Raw genomic sequence first — 22867 nt, 5'->3', positions numbered from 1 at the left:
CAGTGGATAGAGCGTCAGCCTGCGGACTGAAAGGTCCCAGGTTCGATTCCGGTCAAGGGCACGTACCTTGGTTGCGGGCACATCCCCGGTAGGAGGTGTGCAGGAGGCAGCTGATCGATGTTTCTCTCTCATCGATGTTTCTAACTCTCTATCCCTCTCCCTTCCTCTCTGTAAAAAATCAATAAAATATATTAAAAAAAAAAAAAAAAAGATAGTTAAAAATCATCCACTAATTTAAAAAAAAAAAAAAAAAAAAAAAAAAAAAAGAGAGAGAGAGAGGGAATGCCAGGAGGACATCTGGAACCCTGGGAATGCAGAGAGAGCCACAGATACAGTATTTGGTCGCTTGCTCTCCATTCCTGAGAGCCACAAAGTTGAAAGGAGTGTCCAACAAGCCCTTTTTTTTTTTCCTTAAACATATTTTATTGATTTTTTACAGAGAGGAAGGGAGAGGGATAGTCACAAACAGAAACATCAATGAGAGAGGAAATTCGATCAGCTGCCTCCTGCACATCAGCTGCCTCCTGCACACCCCCCACTGGGGATGTGGCCGCAACCAAGGTACATGCCCTTGACTAGAATCGAACCTGGGACTCTTGAGTCCACAAGCCGACGCTCTATCCACTGAGCCAAACCGGCCAGGGCCCACCCATCCCTTTGGAACACACCTGTGTATGCTAATGCGGTGATGCTGGCTGGCACCTGAGGATGGGGGCGGGATGCCTGGGAGCCGGCCTGTGATTGGAGGATGGAGCTTTCCTTCCTGCCCTCCCACTTCCGGGGCGGGAACAGGGGCTGGAGGTTGAGCTCCACAGCCAATGAGCAACGACTTAATCCATCGCACCCAAAAAGGGTGGTGTTGGGAACGGAGCGGGGTGGTGGAGCGGAGGTTGGGGAGAGGGGTGCCCCTGGAGGGGGGCGCGGAGGCTCTGCGCCTCGCCCACACCTCGCCCTGCGCATCTCCTCCGTGGGACGATTCTGAGCTCCTGCCTCTTCCCATGAGCCATCCGTCCGGTAAGGGACCCGTTTTCCTCGTTTCCCGGAGGCAGGGATGTATTGGTTGTCTTTTAAAATCCTAGAGAAGACACGGGACAAACATAAACTACATCCCCACTCTTCCTGGGCCCCCCCTCGCCCCCCGGAAGGTTCCAAACTGGTGATCCTTAGGCCAGACTGGGGCCCGGGGGTGGGGGTGGGGCCCAGGGGTGGGGGTGGGAGCGGGAGCAGGCTGCACCTGGCCAGGTCTTGAACCTGGCTGGGAGCGCGCTGTGACTATTACCATTTTTCAAGTGCTGAGATTTGGGGGTAGGAAGGTATAAAAACCCTGAAACTTCACTGTAAAGACTGACCTTCTGCCCCTGGCCCGGTGGCTCTGTGGGTGGGCGCGTTGTACCTTATGCCAAAGGGTTTCGGGTTCAATCCCAGGTGGGGGCATGTACGGGAGGCAACCGAGCGATGTTTCTCTCACATTGCTCCCCCCTTCTCTCTCTCTTTCCTGCCCTCTCTCTAAAATCAGTAAGAAAATCCTTGGATGAGGATTAAATAAATAAAATAGCCGAATTTACATGTAAAAAAGGACTCGGGTTTTCTCAGGAATAACATGCTAACAAGCCTGTTAAACCGACAGTGAAAGCAGCTGAAGCTCATCAGGTCTGTTCAGCTCAGGCCGCCAGCGCTTCTGCTCCCCACGCCCTCCGCGGAGGACGCCCCACGCCCCACTTTCCTGATGTCCCAGGGGTTCCCTGCGGCTGCTTCCTAACCACGGTGCTCACAGCCTGTGGGCTGCCGCTTATAGAAAAAACGGCTTCCTTTTTAAAAAGAGGTGTATATTTATTGGTTCCAGAGAGAGGAAGGGAGAGAGAAACATCCGTGATGAGAGAGAATCATGGGTCGGCTGCCTCCTGCACGCCCCCCACTGGGATGGAGCCCACAGCCCGGGCATGTGCCCCGACCCGGAATGGAACTGTGACCTCCTGGTTCCTAGGTCGATGCTCAACCCCTGAGCCCCGCGGGCCCGGCAACATCTGCTCACCTTAGAGCAGGGGTCCTCAAACTACGGCCCGCGGGCCACATGCGGCCCGCCGAGGACATGGATCCGGCCCGCCGGGTGCCGCTGCCTGTCCTGCTTAGCAGCCGACGCGTCCCGGGCCCGCAGTGCGCATAGGAATTTGTTCATAGTTTTTTTTTTAAACTCTAGTCCGGCCCTCCCACGGTCTGAGGGACAGTGAGCTGGCCCCTGTTTAAAGAGTTTGAGGGCCCCTGCCTTAGAGTGATGGCTGACAGCTTCCCCAGCTCCCTGTCTTCCCGAGACGGGTCAGTTCCTGTGAGCTGCTCTAGCTGATGCACTGCACCCAAGGAGGGGGTGTGGGAACGGGGATTTATGGACCGGGGGTCAGCACAGGGAACAACTGGACGCTTGTGGTTGGCCCCTTAAATGTGTTGGGGTTGGGGGGCGGGTGTGCGCAGACTTATCCCTCAACCTGTGGGGTCCGATACTGCCCCCAGGTGGACAGTGTGGGAACTGAGTATTTGCAGGACATGCCCCTGGTGTCCGGAGCCCTGTGCTGGCCAATCCCCTCAGCTCCCCTCCCCCCTAAAAGCTTTCACCGAGAACCCCCGGTCAGGGATCCAGCAACTTTTATTGGTCAGAGGATGTGGAATGCGTGTGCAGTCCCCCTGGACTCGCTTATAGAGCAGAATACTCAGGCTTTTTAAAAGCAAAAGGGAGACATCAGACAGACGCGTGCTGATGTTTTACGCAGGTCACTTCCCGGGTCCTGCCCCGCACTCTGTCAATAAACCCAAACGGCAAAGCCGCCGGCAGCCCAGGGCCATGAAAGTCAGCTGGGACCGGTCAAGTGGAAGAACACATCGGGGGAGCTTCAGGTCCTGCTGTGTGTCACTTGAGAGAAAAGTTCTATTTATAGGCTTTTTAACGGACAGTTTAACGTATTAGAACAAGTCTTTGCAGTGCCTTATACGTTGTACTTCTGTAACCCTGGCATGGATTACCTGCGTGTGGACTTAATGACTGTACTGAGGCGTTGAAGCATTCAGCACACGGCGAGGAATTTCTCAGTGGAATCCCTTTAATATCCTGATGGAGTGGTTCCTTAAGAGGAACCCGGGACAGTAACGGGCTTGGGAAGGGCAGTGAGGCCCGAACGCCGAATCCACAGCAGCCAAGGGTGGTTTCCGGCAGGGAGAGCAGGGGACGGGCCCGGGGGCCAGCCTGCCCATCACCCTCCGCTGAGCAGACGTGTTTGGTGACGGGCCCGGGTTCGGGGTGTGGGCCACAGTGCCCAGAACCGCAGGGACTCGGCCTCCCTTCTGAATGGATCCGGATGAGATGCTTTAAAATCAACAGAGTGCGGACAGTTGGGTTCGTAGGAAAACTCCACTTGGACTTTATTTCGGTACGTGAGTAACCACTGAGCAGCGTTCCCAGCGAGGCCCCGTGACGCCCCGGGGACCGCGGCAAATGGAATGAACCGGCTCTGCCTTGGCCACCGCCGCCGAGTCGAGCAGGTCATGAACATCACCCACCAAGGGACACAGCCAGCGTGATGGTAAAGCAACTCACACCAGCAGGCTTTAGGTCATATGATTACAAAAAATAAAATATTGGACCGCATTTAGTGTAACATTCTATTATATCATACATGAGATACCATGCTGTAGGGACACGGGGGCTCGGGTATATACAGTACATAGCCAGGGTTCACCCCAGGGGAAAGGGAAGCCATGGAACAGGACAGTTACATACATGTACACATCAATGGCACTGTCCATTTACCACGCGGTTTGCTGTGCACATTACAGGCTAAGGTAACACCCAATCATTTCTTTTCCGCACAAAGATCTACTTCTGCATAAAGTAGAAAAGGATGGTGGTAAAAAAAAAACAAAACACTCCTTCTTCAAGCTCCAACAATTGTTTCCCAAATACCACTGTCCGAACACCTAAAAAATATGAAGAACAATTTAGAAATATGCATAACTATCAATGTACAAACAAGCAGTTCACTACTCCTAATGTTGACTATCTGTAAAAAGTCCACTGAGGTAAATGGGAAAAAGAGGAAGCTTTAAAGTTAAAATCTTGCTGGCTAGTGAGGCTCAGTGCTTGAGTGTCGACTTATGAACCAGGAGGTCAAGTTCAATGCCAGTCAGGGCACATGCCGGGGTTGTGGGCTCTATCCCCAGTGGGGGTGTGTGCAGGAGGCAGCCATCAAGGATTCTCTCATTACTGATGTTTCTCTCTCTCTCTCCCCCCCCTCCCTCTCTGAAATCCATAAAACATATTTTACAAAGTTAAAGTCTCCACTTGCGAATTTGACAAATGAGCCTCCTATTTTAGCAACAGGTACATTCATTTAGACTTCAATTCACCCCAGAAAGCCGCCTCACCCGACCCGAAGGCAGAAGACTGTCTGACACCCCCGGCAACTCCCGCCCCTTCCTTCCCTCCAGCGCGAGCACCTCGGGAAGTCCCAGATTGTGGAACGCGAACAGCCTGGCACCAGATAACCCCACTGAGAGGTGGTATGTGATTCTTTTTGTACACTGTTGGATTTAATTTGCTAAATTTTTTTTTTTGAGGATTTGTGCATCTGTGTTCATGTGAGATATTGGTCTGTAATTTTCTTGTAATGTCTTTGGTTTTGGAATGAGGCAATGCTGGCTTCATAGAGCGAGTTAATGAGCATTTCATCTGCATATGCCTATGAAAGGGACTAGGAAATCTGTGTCACTTCTCCCTTCAATGAATTCACCAGTTATCCCATCTGGGCCGGATGCTTTCTGTTTTGGAAGGTTATTAATTATTGGCTCAATTTCTTTAATAGATATATAGGCCTATTCTGATAGTATTTCTTCTCATATGAGTTTTGACAAATTGCGTCTTTCAAGGAATTGGTCTATTTCATCTAGCTCATCAAATTGGATGTACAGTTGTTCAGAGTTTTCCATTTAATGTCCACAGGATCTGCTTAGCGATGTTCCTTTTTCACATTGGATATTTGCAATTTACCCTCTTTTTTTCTTAGCTTGGCTAGAAGCTCACTGATTTTATTATCCCTTAGCTTTGGTTTTGTTGATTTTTCTCTACTGATTTTAGTGTTAATTTCATTAATTTCTGTTCTAATTATTTCTTCTGCCTACTTAGGGTTTAATTTGCTCTTTTTTCCTACGTTTCTGTGTGCACGTAGGGGACTGTATTTAGAGCTTTTCTAATATATGCATTCAATGCTATATATTCCCCTCAAAGCACTGCTTTTGCTGCATCCCCCCAATTTTTATGTTATGTTTTGATTTTCATTTGGTTTAAAAATATTTTTTGTTTAAAATATTTTAAAAATTCTCGAGATTTCTCTTTTAACACGATTTCTTCAGAAGTATGTTGTTTAATTTCCATGTATTTGGGATTTCCCAGTTATCCTTCTATTACTGACTTGTAGTTTATTCAGTGGTCCGAGAATAGACACTGTATGGTTTATTTTCTTTTAAATATGTTAATGTGTGTTTTATAGCCCAGAATGTGGTCTATTTTGGTGACTGTCCCATGTGAGCTTGAGAAGGAGGAGTATTCCACGCCTGAGAATATCTAACACTCAATGATGCAACCACCCCTCCTTCCCACATGTGGCTGCAAAAGGCGTGTAACAGTCGCTGCGTGCAGCACGTGTGGAAGCCCAGGCCGGGAACAGGGTGCGGGGGGAGGGCCCGCAGGGACCGTGCGTGGGCACCTACCTCTGCCTCCAGCTGCGTCTAGCAGCCGCACTCCTGAGCGCCCGGGCCCTGTGAGCGGCGCGGCGAGCGCAGCTGTCTCAAGGCCGCGTCTCCGTACTGGATGCCTGAGCCCATCCTTTCCGGGTCCAGCTCACCTGCGGAACAGCAAGTCTTTAAAAAAGGGTTTTGCTTCTGTGATCCCCAAAACATACTCGGGAACAAGTATCCATGCATGCACACACACCACTGTTTCTCCTAGAGGAGGACGTATACATACAAGCTTACTTGCCCAGGGATAAATGTCTGAAGGCAGAGAACCGGTAATAATGGCTGACTTCAGACGGCAGGCAAGGGGGGCGGGCAGCAGTGGAGGGGGACTGTCCCTGTACCCTTTCTGGGCACTTGCTGAATTTGGAATTCATGCGACTATATTATGCATACAGAGGTAAGGTAATGTGAAATTAAACTGCAAAGACGTCCCTTTTCACCTATCAGGCTGGCAGAATGACACCAAGTCTGACCACCCCCCGGCAGGGCTTAGTGAAAGGAGCCCTCTCATTCCCGGCCCGTGGTGGGGAGGGCGCAGCTGCTGTAGCCCCGACAGGAGGAGTGGCGGCCTTTCCCTGCATCCCAGAAGCTTAGGGTGCCCGACCCAGCAAGTCCCCTGGGAGCCTGCCCTACAGGCATTCACACACGTGGAGTGACTGATACGAGGTCATTCGCGCAGCATTATTTGTGGCAACAACCCACGTGTCCACGGAGCCTGGCCCATGGAGTTACCTGATTCGATTTTGTTAAGTATTTTCCTTGCGCACTGAACGAAGGCCTCTTCCACGTTCTCCCCCGTCAGGGCACTTGTTTCCAAAAACATCAGCTCTAAAAGGGACAGGAGACAAGACGCACAGCCACGTTTAGGAGACGATCAGACTTACTCAATCCTAAGTCTGTTCAGTGTCCCCAGGGTAGCAGGCGGACTGCCATTTGTTACCTAAAGCCTTTAGTTCTGTAAGTATGAAACCAGTAAGTGCCAATATGTTTCTCAATGTTAGATGGAGCCTACCCCTTTCTGAGAAGCACTGGCATCGGGGACCAGCACCTACATCTGTGGGCGAAGAGCAAGCCATTGCGAGGCGAGGACCAGGCTGGCTGACCCGGCCCGCTGTGCATACAGATAGGGAACAGTTTCCTTCTCCAGTGAGCTTTATGGCACCCCAGATATAATGTGCAAGTGTTTACGTTTGGGGGCTACACTGCAGTTTGTCATTCTGACCATGAGGAGGTCCTGGACCAATTCCCACTTCTGCACAGAGCGGCCCCAGGCCAGCAGACAGCGGCCCGAGCTCGGGCAGAACCTCAGCCTCTGGAGCCACATTTCCTCACGTGGGAAGAGGTGCCTTAGATGACATCTAAATCCCCCGAGCCTCCACGTCTAAGCTTCTGTATTTCTAACCAGCTTCTTTATGAGCTCGTGATGGCCGATGTCCTCCTTTCTATCTTTTTAAAATCCTCACATGAGTATGTTTTTTCCATGGCTTTTCAGACAGAGTGGGAGGGAGGGAGGGAGGGAGGGAAACATGGATGTGATCCGATACTTCACCATCTTAGGGTCAAACTACATTAAAAACATGCCATCATCTAATCAGAGCCTTTAAGAATTTTGTTATCAGTTTTACTTTAAACCAAGACCTGTAACATTGAAAGGTCCTGGCAACAGGAACACATTTGCCTTTATCATCGTAGTAACTTCACCGGCAGATGCAATACTGTGGAAACAGGCTAAGAACGTCTCCATCTGTACAAACACTGGAAGGTCTGCTTTTCCGAAATAAAGTTCCATCTTAAAACCCCAGGAGCTACTTTAAGCTGAAAGCAATGCTATTACCCCCACATCTGCCATCAGAGAAGCAGTCATAGGTCAAAGGTCACTTGCCATTTTCTTGAGCGAATCTGGAGGCTTCTAAGAAAGTCACTTCCCGGTCCGCGTCCAGGTCCTTCTTGTTCCCGCAGAGGATGATCACGATGTTCTGGCTGGCGAGCATTCGGGCATCTGTTAACCAATTAGTAAGCGCATTGTAGGTTTCTCGGCTGCGTAACATAAGATTGTGAGAATAATACATGTATTTTATAAACTAGCAACTCTTCCGGGCGTTCACACACTCACACTGCGCCACCGTGCCGGGGAGCGCCGGCACCTCCAGGTACCAGACAACCCGGCGGCCCGGGCCCCCACCCCTGCCCCCGCCCCCACCCCCACCCCACAGGTTCGCATTGCTGCCTCCGGGAAATGACCGCTGTGCTGTTTGCCCCGCGAAGGTGCACAAGGAGATGCTCCTTCGTCCATCCTTCACGTTGCAAATGCTGATGGGGCTCCTGGGCCACGGACCCCTCCTGCTGCCGTGACAGCGGCCTTTGTGGGGAGCCGGTCGCTGTGGCGCTGTGCGGGGGCTCCTCCTGGCGCGTGTGATGGCCTCAGCCCTCACGCTCTGGCAAGCTGCGCCTGTCGCCACGGGTAAGTGGGGTGGGTCAGGCCGGGGCGGCGCGCCTCGTTCCCACACAGACAGGCCTGTGCCACTAGAGGGGCGCCCTCCGGTGGGCAAGTTCCTCCCCAGGAAGACCCGGGGGCAGCGTGGTGACAGGTGTCTGAGGCCGTGCCAGCAGCCCCGAGGCCACCCCGGCCGTGAGGGCTCTGCAGGACAGGTGAGTCCTAGCACCTGCACCGCCGCGGCTCCCGAGCACTGGACATGGGGCGAGTGAGACCAAGGAGCTGACTTTTCATGTCATGTCACTGATGTGTGGATGACAGGTGCATAGGACAGTGCAGCCTGGATCCTCATGTGCCAGAGCTTTGTATTGACTGACTGAGCTGCCCAGTAACCCCACGGGGACCACACCATCATCATCACCCCACTTGACAGACAGGGAGCTGGAGACCTCATCTGAGGACGCCACACGTGACCAGAACGGGGATCAGCTGCCAGGCGATCAGAGCCACAGCCTGCACCCTCAACCTCGGTCAATGTCAAGTGTTGCTAATAGCCCTGGCCGGTGTGGCTCAGTAGATAGAGCGTCGGCCTGCCGACTGAAGGGTCCCAGGTTCAATTCCGGTCAAGAGCTGGGGTTGTGGGCTTGATCCCCAGTAGGGGGCTTGCAGGAGGCAGCCGATCCACGCTTCTCCCTCTCCCCTCCTCCCTGACATCAATAAACATGAAAAAACGTATTGTTAACCATTTACCCAGGTGAGGCTGCACTCGAGAACCTCCGGGGAAGTGTCAAAGCACCGCGTTAAGAAACACAGTGATGCTCTCTGGCCCTGACCAGCACCCTCCGTTACGGGGCAGTCCTGGCCGGGCTGCTCCAGCCTCCGCGGCCCCAGGTGAAAGGGCCAAGGGCTTCTGACTCCCCGCCCCACGGCCGCGGGACCCGGCATAGCACACAGCACCCCTGCGCAGGTGCGCCCGGACCGGGCGCCCTCCCTCTCCCCCGGGTGGGCTGCGTTACCTGGTGATGTCATAGACGAGCAGGGCCCCGGCAGCGCCTCGGTAGTAGCTTCTGGTCACAGACCTGAAAGAGGCACACGCGTGTACTCGCACCAGCCGAGACCTGGACCGAGCACCGCCTTCCTGCTCAAAAGCACCCCCTGGGCTTGGCAAACTCAGCCAGGCGCCGCTTTAGGAGACACGGCTCAGACATCTAAACACATGAGGAGCTGTGCTTCTGTCTGCAATGGGTCACAGGAACGACGGGGGTGGGGACGCAGGCGGACAAGTCACTCTCTAAAAGGTGCACTGCCTCGAAACAGACTTCAACGGACCCTTTAGGAAATGGATGCTGCGCCCGGCCGGTGTGGCTCAGTGGGTGAGCGTCCACCTAGGAACCAGGAGGTCACGGTTCGATTCCCGGTCGGGGCACAGGCCCGGGTTGCGGGCTCCATCCCCAGTGTGGGGTGTGCAGGAGGCAGCCGATTCATGGTTCTCTCTCATCATGGATGTTTCTCTCCCTCTTCCTCCCTGACATCAGTAAGATATATTAAAGAAAAAAAGAAAAGAAACTGATGTTGCGGGAGAGAAACTGACTTTCCACTTGTTTCTTAAAGCTTCCCGAGGTGAAGTCCCTGACATTTGAGCACGGGGGCTGGGGGCCCACAGATGAGGAGAATATAGTAACTGATCATTTCTAATGCAGCCTTCAAACATTTCCATCACGTTAGAGAGAGCTACCTGAATCGCTCTTGGCCCGCTGTATCCCATATCTGCAACTTCACGTATTTACCACCAACATTTATTATCTTGGAACCAAATTCCACTCCTATGGTATGATTGGAGTCATCTTTGACTGGAAAAGAAAAAGAACAAGACATTCCAGTTTAGAACATTACGGAAGCAGGCTTACAGGAAGCAAGCCGCACTGAGGTCAAGGGTTAACCCATGGAGAATGCCCTTCACGCAGCCATTCATTTCAGCCGTCGGCTGATAAGCACGCACTGTTTGAAACACAGCACGCAGTCCCTCTTCTCACCCACGCCGTCTCCCTCCCTCCACTTTACCCCCCTCTTCTCACCCACGCTGTCTCCCTCCCTCCACTTTACCCCTCACCGAGGGGTCTCACACAAGGGGGGCAGAGGTAGGGTGACAGGTGTTTGTATGGAAAATAATACATTAATAAGCTGTTTCGCACACTCAACTGTAAATGAATAAAACTGGAATGCTAACGTGATAAAAAGTCAGTCATCTTACAGAAAGTTTGATAACAAACTTAATGTTATTTTCAAGTGTTTTAAACTATGACTTCTTTCCTGAAAAACACACTCAGAAGTTAGGCTGTAAAGGAGCGGAACAGGAGCGTGTGCCTGGAAGACATTCGTGGACACTGAGGTTCAAGGTCACTTACATTTTTTCTCAATGAACTGATGAAGCAGGCACGACTTGCCAGTTCCTGCATTTCCAATAACCAGGAACTTAAACAGGAAATCTGGAAAACAAAGAGACCGTGAAAAACAACCTTAAAACAGGTTATTTAAATAATTTAAATATATACATCTGTTTTTATTGACTTCAGAGAGGAAGGGAGAGGGGGAGAGACATCCATGATGAGAGAGGATCCTGGATCGGCTGCCTCCTGCACGCCCCACACTGGGGATCGAGCCCGCCACCCGGGCCTGTGCCCCAAGCGGGAATCGAACCGTGACCTTCTGGTTCATAGGTCGGCGCTCAACCACTGAGCCACACCGGCCGGGCCAGACAGAGTTCTTCGCTGCTTCTTTAAACAGAGCACTGCATTTAACTGGGGGTATTGTTTTCCATAAAACGGAAGTAAGGGCTTCCAGAACGGGAGTGAGTTAGCCTGGCGCAGCATCGGCGGCCTGCACTGCGTGGTGACCCATTCTGCCTTTCCTGTTAGCAAAAAACCCGAGTTCTGCTCAGCCTGGAGTGCAGCGCCAACCCTGCTCCCACCCCACTGTGACCCCGGCCCTCCCAGCCCCCCGCTGCCGGCTCACTGTGGCCCTGCTCCCCATGCCCGCCTCCCTCCCGCCCCGGCCACCCCACTCCCTTTCCAGACCAAACCGAGCCCTCTCTAGCCTGCCCCCTCCTCTCCCCCAGTGGACCCCAAACAGGCTATTTCTCTGTGATGCTTAGCTTTGACTTGTTTCTTAAGAACTACATCATCGCTCAAAGATTAAGTCTATTCCACCTCAAATGATTTTCCAGTGACTACAGGCAATTACAATTACAGAATAGTGCCATCAGAAAGAATTGTTAGCATTTAAAAATACCAACAGCCGTATGCTTCTCATTGCCCGTTTTAAAAGCAGGCCACCCCATGCTCATAGCAGCATTATTCACAGCAGCCACAGGAAGGAAGCAACGCAAGTAGCCATCGAGGGACAGAGAAACAAAATATGGTCTGTGCATACAATGTCCTATGACTCAGCCTTAAAACGGAGACAGGTTCTGACACACGGGCACCCGGATGAACCCTGAGGACACGGTGCTAAATGGAAATGAGCCGGCCCACTTACCAGGGGGACCTAGAGGTCCTCACACTCAGAGACAGAGGCGGGAGGGGGTGCCGGGCTGGGAGGGAAGGCGGGGCGTCAGTGTGTAATGGTAGGAGGATCCAAGACGAAAACGTTCTGGAGAAAGTCGTTGCAGGCGACCTCTCCGTCCCAGAGCAGAGCAGATGGGAAGCATAAAGCAGGAGCGGGCGCTGCAGGCACGAGACCTCCGCCCTGACAGCAGGGAACGGGCGGGGCGGGGCGGGGCGGGGCGGGTTTGTGCAGCAGGACCTGGGGCTCCAAGGAAATGAAGGCCCAGCTGGTACATGAGATGACCTTTGACCTCTGCCTTCCCAGCTGCTCCCACAGGCTTTTGCTTTCAAGGTTTCAAAGGTCAGACCGGAAGCCAAGGTGGATGGCCTTGATGGCAGGGACCGTGGCCTCAGCTGAGGCGGCGTCCTGGTTTCTGGCTCAGGGAGCAAGCCGGTTTGTGACGCCAGCCACCGAGATAAGAAACACTAAAGATCCTGACGGGGAATCCATGCGGCAGAATGACATAGTTAGAGATCATGCTTAAATACCCAGGAGCTAACATGGTGGAGACTCGGGGGGCGTTCTTATGAGGGCTGACCCTGAAAAGGGAAGCTAGGTAAGATAAGGTGCAGTGTCCTGCCCGGCCGGCGTGGCTCAGTGGTTGAGCGTCAACCTATGAACCAGGAGGTCAGGGTTCAATTCCCGGTCAGGGCACATGTCCAGGTTGCAGGCTCGATCCCCAGTGTGGGACGTGCAGGAGGCAGCCGATCCATGATTCTCTCTCATCATGGATGTTTCTCTCTCTCCCTTCCTCTCTGAATAAAAAAAAAGAAAGGCTGCCGCATCCAAGGGACCCTCAGCACCCCGGGGAAACCACCCTCCCGGGAGGTGGGGAGCAGGCAGCCGCAGAACAAGGAAGACGCTGCAGACGGAGGACGGGCCACTCTTAGGAGAAGCTGGGCTGTGGTGGGAAGGAGAGCAGAGGGTCCCGGAGGGCGCAAGGCGCACGGCAGACACAGGAGCTACCAGCGCAAAAGGAAGGGAGGGTGATGGGCGCTGACCCCGGGGCGGGGGGGGGGGGGGGGAGGCCACGGGGGAAGGCAGGGCCAGCCTCCGACAGGGAGAGACCTTTCCTCCGAGAAGAGGAGAAGGGGGAAGGACAGTGGGCGCAGCTCAGGTCCCCCGCTGAGAGGGAGTGTCTTCGTTCGGGCACCTCCTCCTCCCCGACACCCACTGGGAGGGAGGTCAAGGGCTTGAGAGTTAGTGGAGGTTAGAGCTGCTGATGGAGCAGGTCAGGGAGCAGGTGGGTGGCCAGCAAGACTAGGAGCCCGGTGACCTGCAGCATAAGGAGTGACCACCAGGTAACGCAGTGAGGAGTTAGAGCACAGGACGTACGATGACCTGAGCTTCACATGACAAACGTTTGGTACCCGGGCTGGGGGGAATGAGGCAGCAGCAACCTCGCTGACATGTTGGCGGAGGAGGGAAGGAAGGTGTGGCAGCAGGAGAGCATGGGACCTGGGGAGGCGGGTAGAATAGGGGAAGGGAGGGCAAAGACAGCAGAGTCAGTGGAGCGTACTATTTGTTTGATCGTATAGAGCCCATTAGTAGAAGGCTGGTGAGCCTGGCTGTAGAACCAGGGGTGTTCATTTAACAAATATTTACTTCACCACCATAGCCAGGCATTTGAATGTTTGCTGACCACGGATTCAGATCACCTGATACACCTGTCAGCACAGTAACATGCCAGCCCCAGGGCCCCAGGCTGTGTCTGGGCTCAGCACAGTCCCCACAGGGGCGCCCAAAGCCTGTCTTTTCCATCTGTCACCTCCATCTGATCATCACGTTCTCTCTCCAGGTACCAGGCCATCCCCAGCGGGCGCAGCGGCCCCAGCTCCGGGAGCGAAGCCTGTGCAGCCCTCTGCCCGGGCCGTGACGGACTTCAGGCACATCAATCCTTGAAGGACGCCGTGTGCCCTCTAGGCGGACTATGCTGTCTGCGAACCAGGTCTTTCTCCAGTCGCATTCATGCTGTTAGGATGGGAAAGGCTGTGCCTTCCACCATGAGGAACAGGATCCACTATGGCTTTAAGTGGGGTTTCCTATGCACCACATTCTGTAACGGAGAGGGAAGTACATCCCCCTCACACGGAATCACATAGGGCTCTCTGGGTTCCCTGGAGCTGTGTTTGGGAACCATGCACAGCGCGATGGACAGAAAGCCGCCTCAGCAACCCCCCCACCCCACCCCAGAGAGCTTATGATCTGGTCTTCAAGGAAGATGGGCTTTGTCCAATCGGAGTTGCCTGCTCTGAAGAACAGACCTGCACACGCCCCAGCGGAGCGGAGATGGCATGCAGCCGGGAGGACCCTGTGCTGACAGCGGGAAGGACGGACCGAGAGCAGGACTTACACCGAGGACGCTGCAGATCGCGATGTTTTTAATGGAAACAGATGCTTTGTTTATAAGTCCCAATGTCTTTCCTGCGTGATTAAAAATTCATTTGCAAACGATAGACTTCCCTCTAAAGTACATTCTCATCCATAATCCATTAGCACTTTATGAAGAGTGCTTTTTAAGACTTCTTAAGTGCCAAGAACACAGCACAGAAGAGAGGGAGCAGGAAGCAAAAGACAAGCTCGCTAAGTCCTGCCACACAGGGCTTGTTTCTCTAGGAGGCACACCCATCACCACCAGGGGTCCATCCGTATGGCCGAATCTCCCTCCACTCTGCTTGGAAGCCCTGAGGGGAATTACAAGGAAGAACACGTGTGGCACAGCGCTACCTGACCGGCCTGTTGTGCGAGAGCCACCATCCCTGAAACCCGGGTGACTCCATCCAGCCTTTCAACAACAGAACCGTGCACATCGCTTGCTTTATCCACACTCCCGGCCCCAGAGGAACAAGGTCCAGGCTTCTTCAAACAGCAGGAGCACAGCCCACGGCCGGCCGGGCGGGCAGGAGAGCAGTGACGCCCAAGGACGGGGTGACAGGAGGCGAGGGTTCAGAAGTTTTCCCTCAAACCGTTTCCACAGGCCAGTACCCTAGCCAGTGGTCGGCAAACTCATTAGTCAACAGAGCCAAATACCAACAGTACAACGACTGAAATTTCTTTTGAGAGCCACATTTTTTACACTTAAACTATATAGTTAGGTACATTGTTATTAACTTAGTTAGGGTACTCCTAGGCTGGCCTTTGCTAAAAACTCAAGGGGCCAAAGAGCCACATGTGGCTCGCGAGCCGCAGTTTGCCGACCACTGCCCTAACGTGTTAGGAATGGGGAATCTAGAACGGCAGTCGGGTCATTCTCTGTGATGGTTTAGAAGAAATTCAAGAGACGCCAGCTTTCTTCTCATTCCCAAGAAAGGCCCAGAGCGGAGGTCGTGGCCCCGCCTGGTACCTGTGGGCAGAGAGCCCACGGGGCGTGGGCCCAGCAGAGACGTGTGTGCTGGCTGACTCGACAGAAAGGGCCTGCCTGCCCGGCCGGTGTGGCTCAGGGGCTGAGCACCGACCTATGATTCCGGATCAGGGCACATGCCCGGGCTGTGGGCTCCATCCCAGCTGGGGGAGTGCGAGAGGCAGCGATTGATGTTTCTTTCTCATCAATGTTTCTCTCTCCCTCTCCCTTCCTTTCTGAAATCAATAAAAACATTTAAAAAGGGGCCCAAAAGTTGAGACTGTTGGTGATACAATCAATTACAGAAGAGATATTACCATTGTCACAGTTAGAAGTAAAGTTCACATTATGCCTACATGAAATTGTCTTCAAGGAGCTCAAATCCAAGGCCCTTGGAAATACCATTAACTTACCCTGACTTTTCTGTGAAGCTGTGGCTTAAGTCCCCAGGGCCCTAAATAAACGTCACCAAGTCCCCTTCCAGCTCACGCCCACCCTCACCCTCACCCAGGAGCTGTCTCCCCTCCTGGTGCACAGGAGTCGGAGGCTGTGGGCCAGCCGCTGAGCAGGGGCCGTGCCCTGAGCTAAGCTGTTGCGATGAACTTTGGGATGCTGGGTTTTCCTGCTTTAAAATCCACTAAACCAGCCTCAACGTAACCTTCCCTGGACACTTGCAGGGTAAACAGTAACTTGAACTACGTGGAGAGGTCAGTTTAAGAGACGGAGAAAGCAACGGGACTAGGAGACCAGGATACGGAAGGATCAGCAGTGGCGGCGCTGTGGGCGATGCGTGGGGAGACGGGGGGGGGGGGGGGGCTGCAGGTGGGCAGGGTGGGCTGCAGAGGCCCAGAGGGGTGGGGAGGGGCAGGGGCAGGGGCAGGGGCAGGAGGCCGTGAGGAGAGGCATGTGCGATGATGCTCGAATGCCTGGCTGGATGGCTGGGCAGATGGCAGGCCCATCCGCCAGGAGAGAGAGAGAGAAAGGGCTGTCACTTGCTCTCAGGTGAATGAGCACACGGGAACACAGACGGCGGCTAAAGGAGAAACGTATGTCTCGCAGTTCTGGAGAATGGAGTCCCAAGTCAAGGTGCTGGCCGGCCATGCTCTCCGGAGCCCACCCACTGGCTTCTAGTGGCTGCCCCCACCCGCGGCGACCCCCGGCCTGTGGATGCGTCACTCCAATCCCAGGCTCTGAATTCACACCACATTCTCCATGCACCTGCCTGGGACACATGCCGCTCGCTTCAGAAGGACACCAGGCACTGAGTTAGGGCCCCCAATCCAACAGGACCTCACCTTAACCTGCACAGCCCCACTTCCCAACACGGCCACCGTCACAGGGACCTGCGTGAGGCCTGAACATGTCTTTTGGGGAACATAGTGTAACCCGTAAAAGCCTCTAAACACACACACACACACACACACACACACACTCCTGGATAATTCTCAAAATCACGTGGTAAATACTCTAATACTTCCAAAACAAAGCACAAAATAAAAACATTAAGAGTATATTATAATAATACGTAGCACAGAACCAACAATTTGTGTTGTTTCATAAAGTATTTTCACTGTAGAAAAACTCCAATGTATAGAGATTTGTCTTAGATTTTTTCCTATCAAACTGCCTCAGCCCTTAAAATATTTTTGGTAGCATTTTCTGCCCTACTTATACTTTAAAAATATATTTTTAATATATTCTAGAGAGAGAAGGGAGGGGGGAGAGAAACATTGATGTGGGAGAGAATCAGTGATTGGCTGCCTCCTGCACACCCCCTACTGGGGACGGAGCCCACAACCCAGGCGTGTGCCCTGACAGGGAATCAAACCAGCAACCTTTTGGTGCAGGTGAGGATGCCCAGCCAACTGAGCCACAGCTGCCAGGGCTGCACTGCTTATCCTTTTTAGCTCCCTTCTGAGCATCGAGGCTTGGTACTACCTATTTGATTTGTTAGTCTATCTCGCAACTCTTGGTATCAGAAACGACTTTATTTTATTTTTAAATATATTTTTACTTAGAGGCCCGATGCACGAAACTCATGCAAGAGTAGGCCTTCCTACCCCAGCTGCCGGCACCGGCTTCCCTCTGGCACCCGGGACCCGGGCTTCCCTGGCAGCCCCAGTTTCATCCGGAAGGTTGTCCAGAAGGACATCCGGTCTAATTAGCATATTATGTTTTTATTATTATAGATTGATTTCAGAGAGGAAGGGCGAGGGAGAGAGAGAGAAACACCAATAGTGAGAAAGAATCATTGATTGGTTGCCTCCTGCACGCCGCCCAGTGGGGATGGAGTCGGCAACCCGGGCATGTGCCCTGACTGGGAATTGAACCTGGGACCCTTCAGTCCGCAGGCCCACACGCTGAGCCAAACCGGCCAGAAACGACTTTAAAGTCAATCTGCGATCCCCCAGTCTCAGCTGGTGGGAGCTCCTCGGGCAGGCCTAACCCACACTAACCGGCCAGGGTTTTAAGAATGTGGTGATGCCCTGACCGGTTTGGCTCACTGGATAGAGCGTCGGCCTGCGGACTGAAAGGTCCCAGGTTCGATTCCGGTCAAGGGCATGTACCTTGGTTGCGGGCACATCCAGTAGGGGGTGTGCAGGAGGCAGCTGATCGATGTTTCTCTCTCATCAATGTTTCTAACTCTCTATCCCTCTCCCTTCCTCTCTGTAAAAAATCAATAAAATATATTTTAAAAAATAAAACTAAAACAAATAGAAAAGAACAAAATGTGTAAACAGTAAATTAAACATTAAAAAAAAAAAAGAATGTGGTGAATCGAACATTTGGGAACCAGTCAGTATAGGATAGATGGAAGGTTTCTGTCTGAAACCTACGCATTTAATATTGCAAACTTGTATCCCACTATTGTGTAAAGTATATGTTTTTCATGTGGTTAGTGGCTTCAAAGCACCAAATTGTTGAACACCACTCAGTCTATGAAAGGTGAAATGTTGCTTTAACGTGGGAAGCAGCAGGGAGATATGGCTGATGAACAGCACATTGTAAGCGGTGGCTCTTTATTTTCCGTTTTACCCCGGGGAAGGTCACAGAGCCCTCTTTTCCAGAAGACAGAAAATGGGCCTAGACCAGAAAGGAGTTGAAAGGTTAGGCAAATATTTTTTTACCAGCGGCTGCAGACGAATTCCGGGAGGAGGGCCCTGACTGTTTTCCTTTTGGGGAAGAATGCTGGGCACACAGGTCAACGATAAGGGAAGGTGACAGCCTTAGGACCGGGCTTGGGGTGATCTTTTAACTTCAGGTTGACACTTTCAACTGCCACACCTGCTCTTCTAAAAGGAACTTTCGAGTGGTTTCCTCTATTACAGGAAAAGGTTCACTTCGGTTGGTAAAAAGTAAAAGCCCATTTGGAAGGTACCACGAAATAAGAACCCTAATAACCAAAGCCTTAAGGTCAGAACTCCACCAGTTCTGCGCTGCTCCGAAGTTCAATGACCTCCGAAGGCAAGTAGGGATGCGCCGGCCATGCTACACTTTATCAAGGTCACCATTTCACAGGAGACACATGAAACATAACAGCTCCACTTCCTGCACCCCTCCGGCCCTCACCACCCCCACTTGGGGGTCCACCCCTCCTCGTCAACCTCCTCCAGGCTAAAGAAAAAAGGGATGGTGGGGTCAGGGGCACTTGAAAATAAAGAAAAGCAAGAATATAACCCCAAACTGCTGGAGAAACCATCTGCTTTAGGAGACGGGCCTGGGATTCTCTATGGAGAGCCCCGGCCCACGTGGGTGCAATGTACTAAAGCCGTGGTCGGCAAACTGCGGCTCGCGAGCCACAGGCGGCTCTTTGGCCCCTTGAGTGTGGCTCTTCCACAAAATACCACGGCCTGGGCGAGTCTATTTTGAAGAAGTGGCGTTAGAAGAAGTTTAAGTTTAAAAAATGTGGCTCTCCAAAGAAATGTCCATCATTGTCCTGTTGATATTTGGCTCTGCTGACGAATGAGTTTGCCGACCGCTGTAAAGCATCTGCACCTTTGACCACACGGGGTCCTTAGGAAGCCAGCAACTTCCGGGAGGATCGCCCAAGCCTTCTGAGAAACAGACACCCTGCCCCCCAGTGTCACCAAGCTCGCACCCACCACAGGAGCAAACGCACCTTGACCTTTTGGGGTCCTCTCTGCCTCACCCTTGCCCTTCTCCCCAGGGCTCCCCCCAAGGGCTGTGGGGCCTAAACCACCCTCCCCTTAGGGGACCTCCCTCTCTCAGGGCCTGGGCATGTGCAGTTCTGCTGTATTGGCTGGTTCGGGTCTTCTGGGGGGGCCCCCCCCAGGCTGGGTTAGGGTTCTTTGTCCGGGTTCGGTTTCTTTGTAACGCACTTTCACCGACCGCATTCCTTCAGATGTCCTGCCAGGGCTTGAACCATTCATTAGAGTCGTAATTGGATTAACACCGTGTCCCCCCACTTCCCCGCCCCCCCCCACTAGACAGGGGGCCCCACCAGCCCAGGGCCGCGCGTGCTGAGTGTGCCCTCCAGCATGCGGGCTCCAGGTGCCCCTTGCACACGTGTCCTTGCACGCACACTCCCGGGGGAGGAGCGGCACCAGCACCCACGGAGGAGGCACGAGCTACCGGGCTTGCGGAAGCCACGCGGGCCGCGGAGCCTGGCCCCGGGGCTGCACAGCTCCGAATCAGAACTCTGGCAAGTCTCCGCCCGGATGCGCCCACCTGGGAGGGGTTCGGGGCTGGGGACGCCGCCTCGACCCGCGGAGGACCTGGAGGTCCACCGAGCGGCCCGTGCTTCCCACGCGGGACGGGACCAAACCGGGAGCACCCAGCATATGGACCGGGGACGCTCTCATTTATTCGCAATTGTATTTGTGCGGTGGCAAAGCTCACACACACACACACACACACTCAGGACTGTGCCCCCGGCCTTAAAAAGACACATTTATAAATAGTGATAATGCAGCTAGGAAGGGCCACAAAACGAGAGAGAGAGAGAGAGAGAGAGAGAGAGAGAGAGAGGAGGGGGGGGGGGGAGGGGGGACGGTCTCCGGAGAAGGCACTGGATCCCACTACCGACAACTCTAGGTGCTCAGGTGCGAAGGAAGGCATCGCCAACCGGGGGACGCGAGGTCAGGCTGGGCCGCCCGAGGCTCCCGGACACGCAGGAGTCGCCCCAAGTCCTTCCATCCCTCCCTGGGGACACTGCCGCGCAGAGACGGGGGCTCGGCCGCCTCCCCCACCCCACGAACCCTGGGCCAGGAACCCGGACTCCGAGGAAACGCGGAGAAGAGGAGGAAACTTGGGAAGCAGACCGCGCCCGCACTCGGGCCCGCGCCCCCGCCCGCCCGCCCGCCTACCGTAGGTCTCGGACATGGCCGTCTGCGACATCTTGGGAGCGGCGCCGCCTCTCGCGGGTCACGGCTGCAGCGCCGGCCGGGCGGCGGGAGGGGAGGGCCGGGGTCGTCCGCCGTGTCGCGGTGGCGAACGGCGTGGGGCGGGGACCGAAGAGGGAGGGGCCCGCGGTCCCCAAGGCAACCGCCCGCCACCCCGCGGCTGCGGCCCAGCGGGACTGCCGGCTCCGCGCAGGCGCACACCGCTCCGCGCCAGCGGGATGGGCCCGGGCGCAGCGGGGGAGGGGCGAGAGGGAGCGCGAGGCCCCGCCCACCCGCTGTCGCGCAGGCGCACTCCGCCCCGCGCTGGCGAGACGGGCCCGGGAAGAGGAGGGGGAGGGGCCGCGGGAGAGCGCGAGGCCCCGCCCCGCCCCGCGGTTGCGCATGCGCACGCAGCCCGCGCGGCTCGCTGAATTCAGAGTGGGCGGGACGGCCCCGGCGGGTGATGGAGGTGGGGGTTGGGGTTCGGGGAGGGGGATGGGGGAGGGGGGAGGGGGGCGGGGGTCAGTGGGGTCCAGCTTTTGGCCAGAGGAGGGAGACAGTCCTTTCGCCACATGGACCCGCCTCAGTGAAGAGGTCGCCGCCGTCTCTGTGGTTGTATGTTTGCAGGTTACTGGGCTCCTGGAGCAGCTGGTGGGACATCTGGATGCTGGGTTTGTATTGTATGAGCATCAGGCAGCCCGCATCGTCGTCCTGTGCGGCTCTCAGCCTGCAAAGACCTTCCTCCGGCTGTCACGAGCCACCCGGGACGGTGGTGAACGTGCAACCAGGAGGCCAGCCCTGGGCTGCACGCAGGCGAGCCCTCGGCGCTGCACCTGCCGGCGCCCCCCGGGTCTGGGCCACACCGACCAGAGCTGAAGGGGGTCCCTGTCTGTGCACCATGGTCCCCGCAGCCCACTGTGGACAGCGTGGCCCAGCGGCAGGAGGCACCCCTGGCCCTCGGCTGGGACGCGTTTCTGAGATCGGGGGTCCGGGAGGAATTCAGGATCCCCTTGCGTTGGAAACGGAGAAAGAAGCACGCATGGCGAAGGACATTTTGGTGGGGAGCGTGCGTCATCGGAGCATGAGCAGGGTGACGTCATATCTCACACGACCCAACCGTGTTCAAAAGACACAGCAGAAGACTAAAAATATGCCTTGGCTCAGCTCCCGGGCGACGTGGACCGTGGGGGAAATGCCAGGAAGTACACCCCCCCACCCCCACCCCACCCCACCCAAGTCCATTTGGTTCCATCAGATCTTATCTGAGGCTGTTTCTCCTCTTCCCCTATGTCTACTTGCCTCTCCGTTTTATTTTCATTTCCGATCCTAATAGCAAATAAATATCCTTGCTCCCAAATCGCAGAGGAGGCCCCACGCTGGAATATTTCGGGATCTCTCCTTGTCTGGAATTATTGCCCATATATCCCTCGTTCAGCGGCTCAGACACTCTATCGCTTTCTTATTTGGCTTTCTGCACCTTCGGTTTGGCATACACTCCCGAGCCAGGCAGACCGATTCCGGTGAAAACTATTTCAGAAGAAAGAGACAGCGATCCCATTCTTTAGACCTAAGTTTTTTTCTTCCTACCAGAAACGTCTGTGGATACGAAAGGCCTCCCTGGGTTACAGGGATCACTCGCTGGGGTTACTGACCGAAACCGGACCTGGAGATCTCTGAAACCTGGACAGGGTGATGGAAAGAAAAATGAAGCTGCTATTTCAAAGCAGAGAGCGGTTTCCTCTCCCGTGGAGAACAGAGACTTTATAGGCCTTTGGGAAGGGACTGTTTGTCTTGGGAAAGCCACCCAAAGAAATAATTTAGAGTGCAAATATAAAAGCCAAATATGTGCCCTAACCGGTTTGGCTCAGTGGATGGAGCATCGGCCTGTGGACTCATGGGTCCCGGGTTCGATTCCGGTCAAGGGCATGTGCCTTGGTTGCCGGCACATACCCGGTGGGGAGTGTGCAGGAGGCAGCTGATCGATGTTTCTCTCTCATCGATGTTTCTGACTCTCTGTGCCTCTCCCTTCCTCTCTGTAAAAAATCAATAAAATATATTTAAAAAAATAAAAGCCAAATATGTCAACTAGAAAAGGAAATATTGGCGCCCTCTCTCTCTCTCTCTCTCTCTCTCTCTCTCCCTCCCTCCCCTCAGCTTGGTCCTCTCCTTCCTGCGCCCCTAGGACTCTCGTGACCTCTCAGCTCAGAGCGTGACCTCTCAGCTCAGAGCGAGGGGCTGCCTCCTGACACTAACCCACAGCACAGTCTGTGCATCTAAATGCTGTCGGAAGCTGGTGAGTGCGGAATTCCTCTCTTGCCCAGGATTCTATAAACAGTGGCTTATCTCCCCCACCAGGATGCCCAGCTTCTT

The 22867-nt window shown here is 54.2% G+C and overlaps 1 protein-coding gene and 1 long non-coding RNA gene across 4 annotated transcripts; one reads left to right on the top strand and one right to left on the bottom strand.

Annotated features, from left to right (window-relative positions):
* The first annotated feature begins 817 nt into the window (after positions 1 to 817).
* Positions 818 to 7371, top strand: LOC308238893. 2 transcript variants are annotated; one of them, XR_013959639.1, is made up of 3 exons: positions 818 to 1014; positions 4398 to 4545; positions 6780 to 7366. It is a non-coding gene; the product is annotated as an uncharacterized lncRNA (long non-coding RNA). The 2 variants fall into 2 exon arrangements; XR_013959638.1 differs by having other exon boundaries at positions 828 to 1014; positions 4474 to 4545; positions 6780 to 7371.
* On the bottom strand, positions 3384 to 20813 carry RAB4A (RAB4A, member RAS oncogene family). Of its 2 annotated transcripts, none has more exons than XM_080651319.1 (8): positions 20483 to 20813; positions 10618 to 10698; positions 9948 to 10062; positions 9229 to 9291; positions 7661 to 7815; positions 6511 to 6606; positions 5752 to 5885; positions 3384 to 3963 (listed from the first exon to the last, which is right to left on the bottom strand). In XM_080651319.1, exons 1-7 carry the CDS (start codon positions 20511 to 20513, stop codon positions 5770 to 5772), a joined length of 657 nt encoding a protein of 218 aa, XP_080507445.1. In that variant the 5' UTR covers positions 20514 to 20813; the 3' UTR covers positions 3384 to 3963; positions 5752 to 5769. The 2 variants fall into 2 exon arrangements, with proteins under 2 accessions (XP_080507445.1, XP_080507446.1); XM_080651320.1 differs by having other exon boundaries at positions 7661 to 7777; positions 20483 to 20696.
* Between the last annotated feature and the right edge of the window lie 2054 nt (positions 20814 to 22867).

The sequence above is a fragment of the Plecotus auritus genome, assembly GCF_963455305.1.
Source record: "Plecotus auritus genome assembly, chromosome: 14".
In the NCBI taxonomy this organism is placed as follows: Eukaryota; Metazoa; Chordata; class Mammalia; order Chiroptera; family Vespertilionidae; genus Plecotus; species Plecotus auritus.
The sequence above is the reverse complement of the archived record's forward strand: the minus strand, read 5'-3'. Positions and strand labels throughout refer to the sequence as shown.

Coding starts and splice junctions, on each gene's coding strand:
- RAB4A (XM_080651319.1), bottom strand. CDS start 20,513: ATGTCGCAGACGGCCATGTCCGAGACCTACG. Junction 6,607..7,660: donor CAGATTCGCTCAAGAAAATG/GCAAGTGACCTT, acceptor TGTCCCTTTTAG/AGCTGATGTTTTTGGAAACA. Junction 5,886..6,510: donor ACTTAACAAAATCGAATCAG/GTAACTCCATGG, acceptor GCTGTTCCGCAG/GTGAGCTGGACCCGGAAAGG.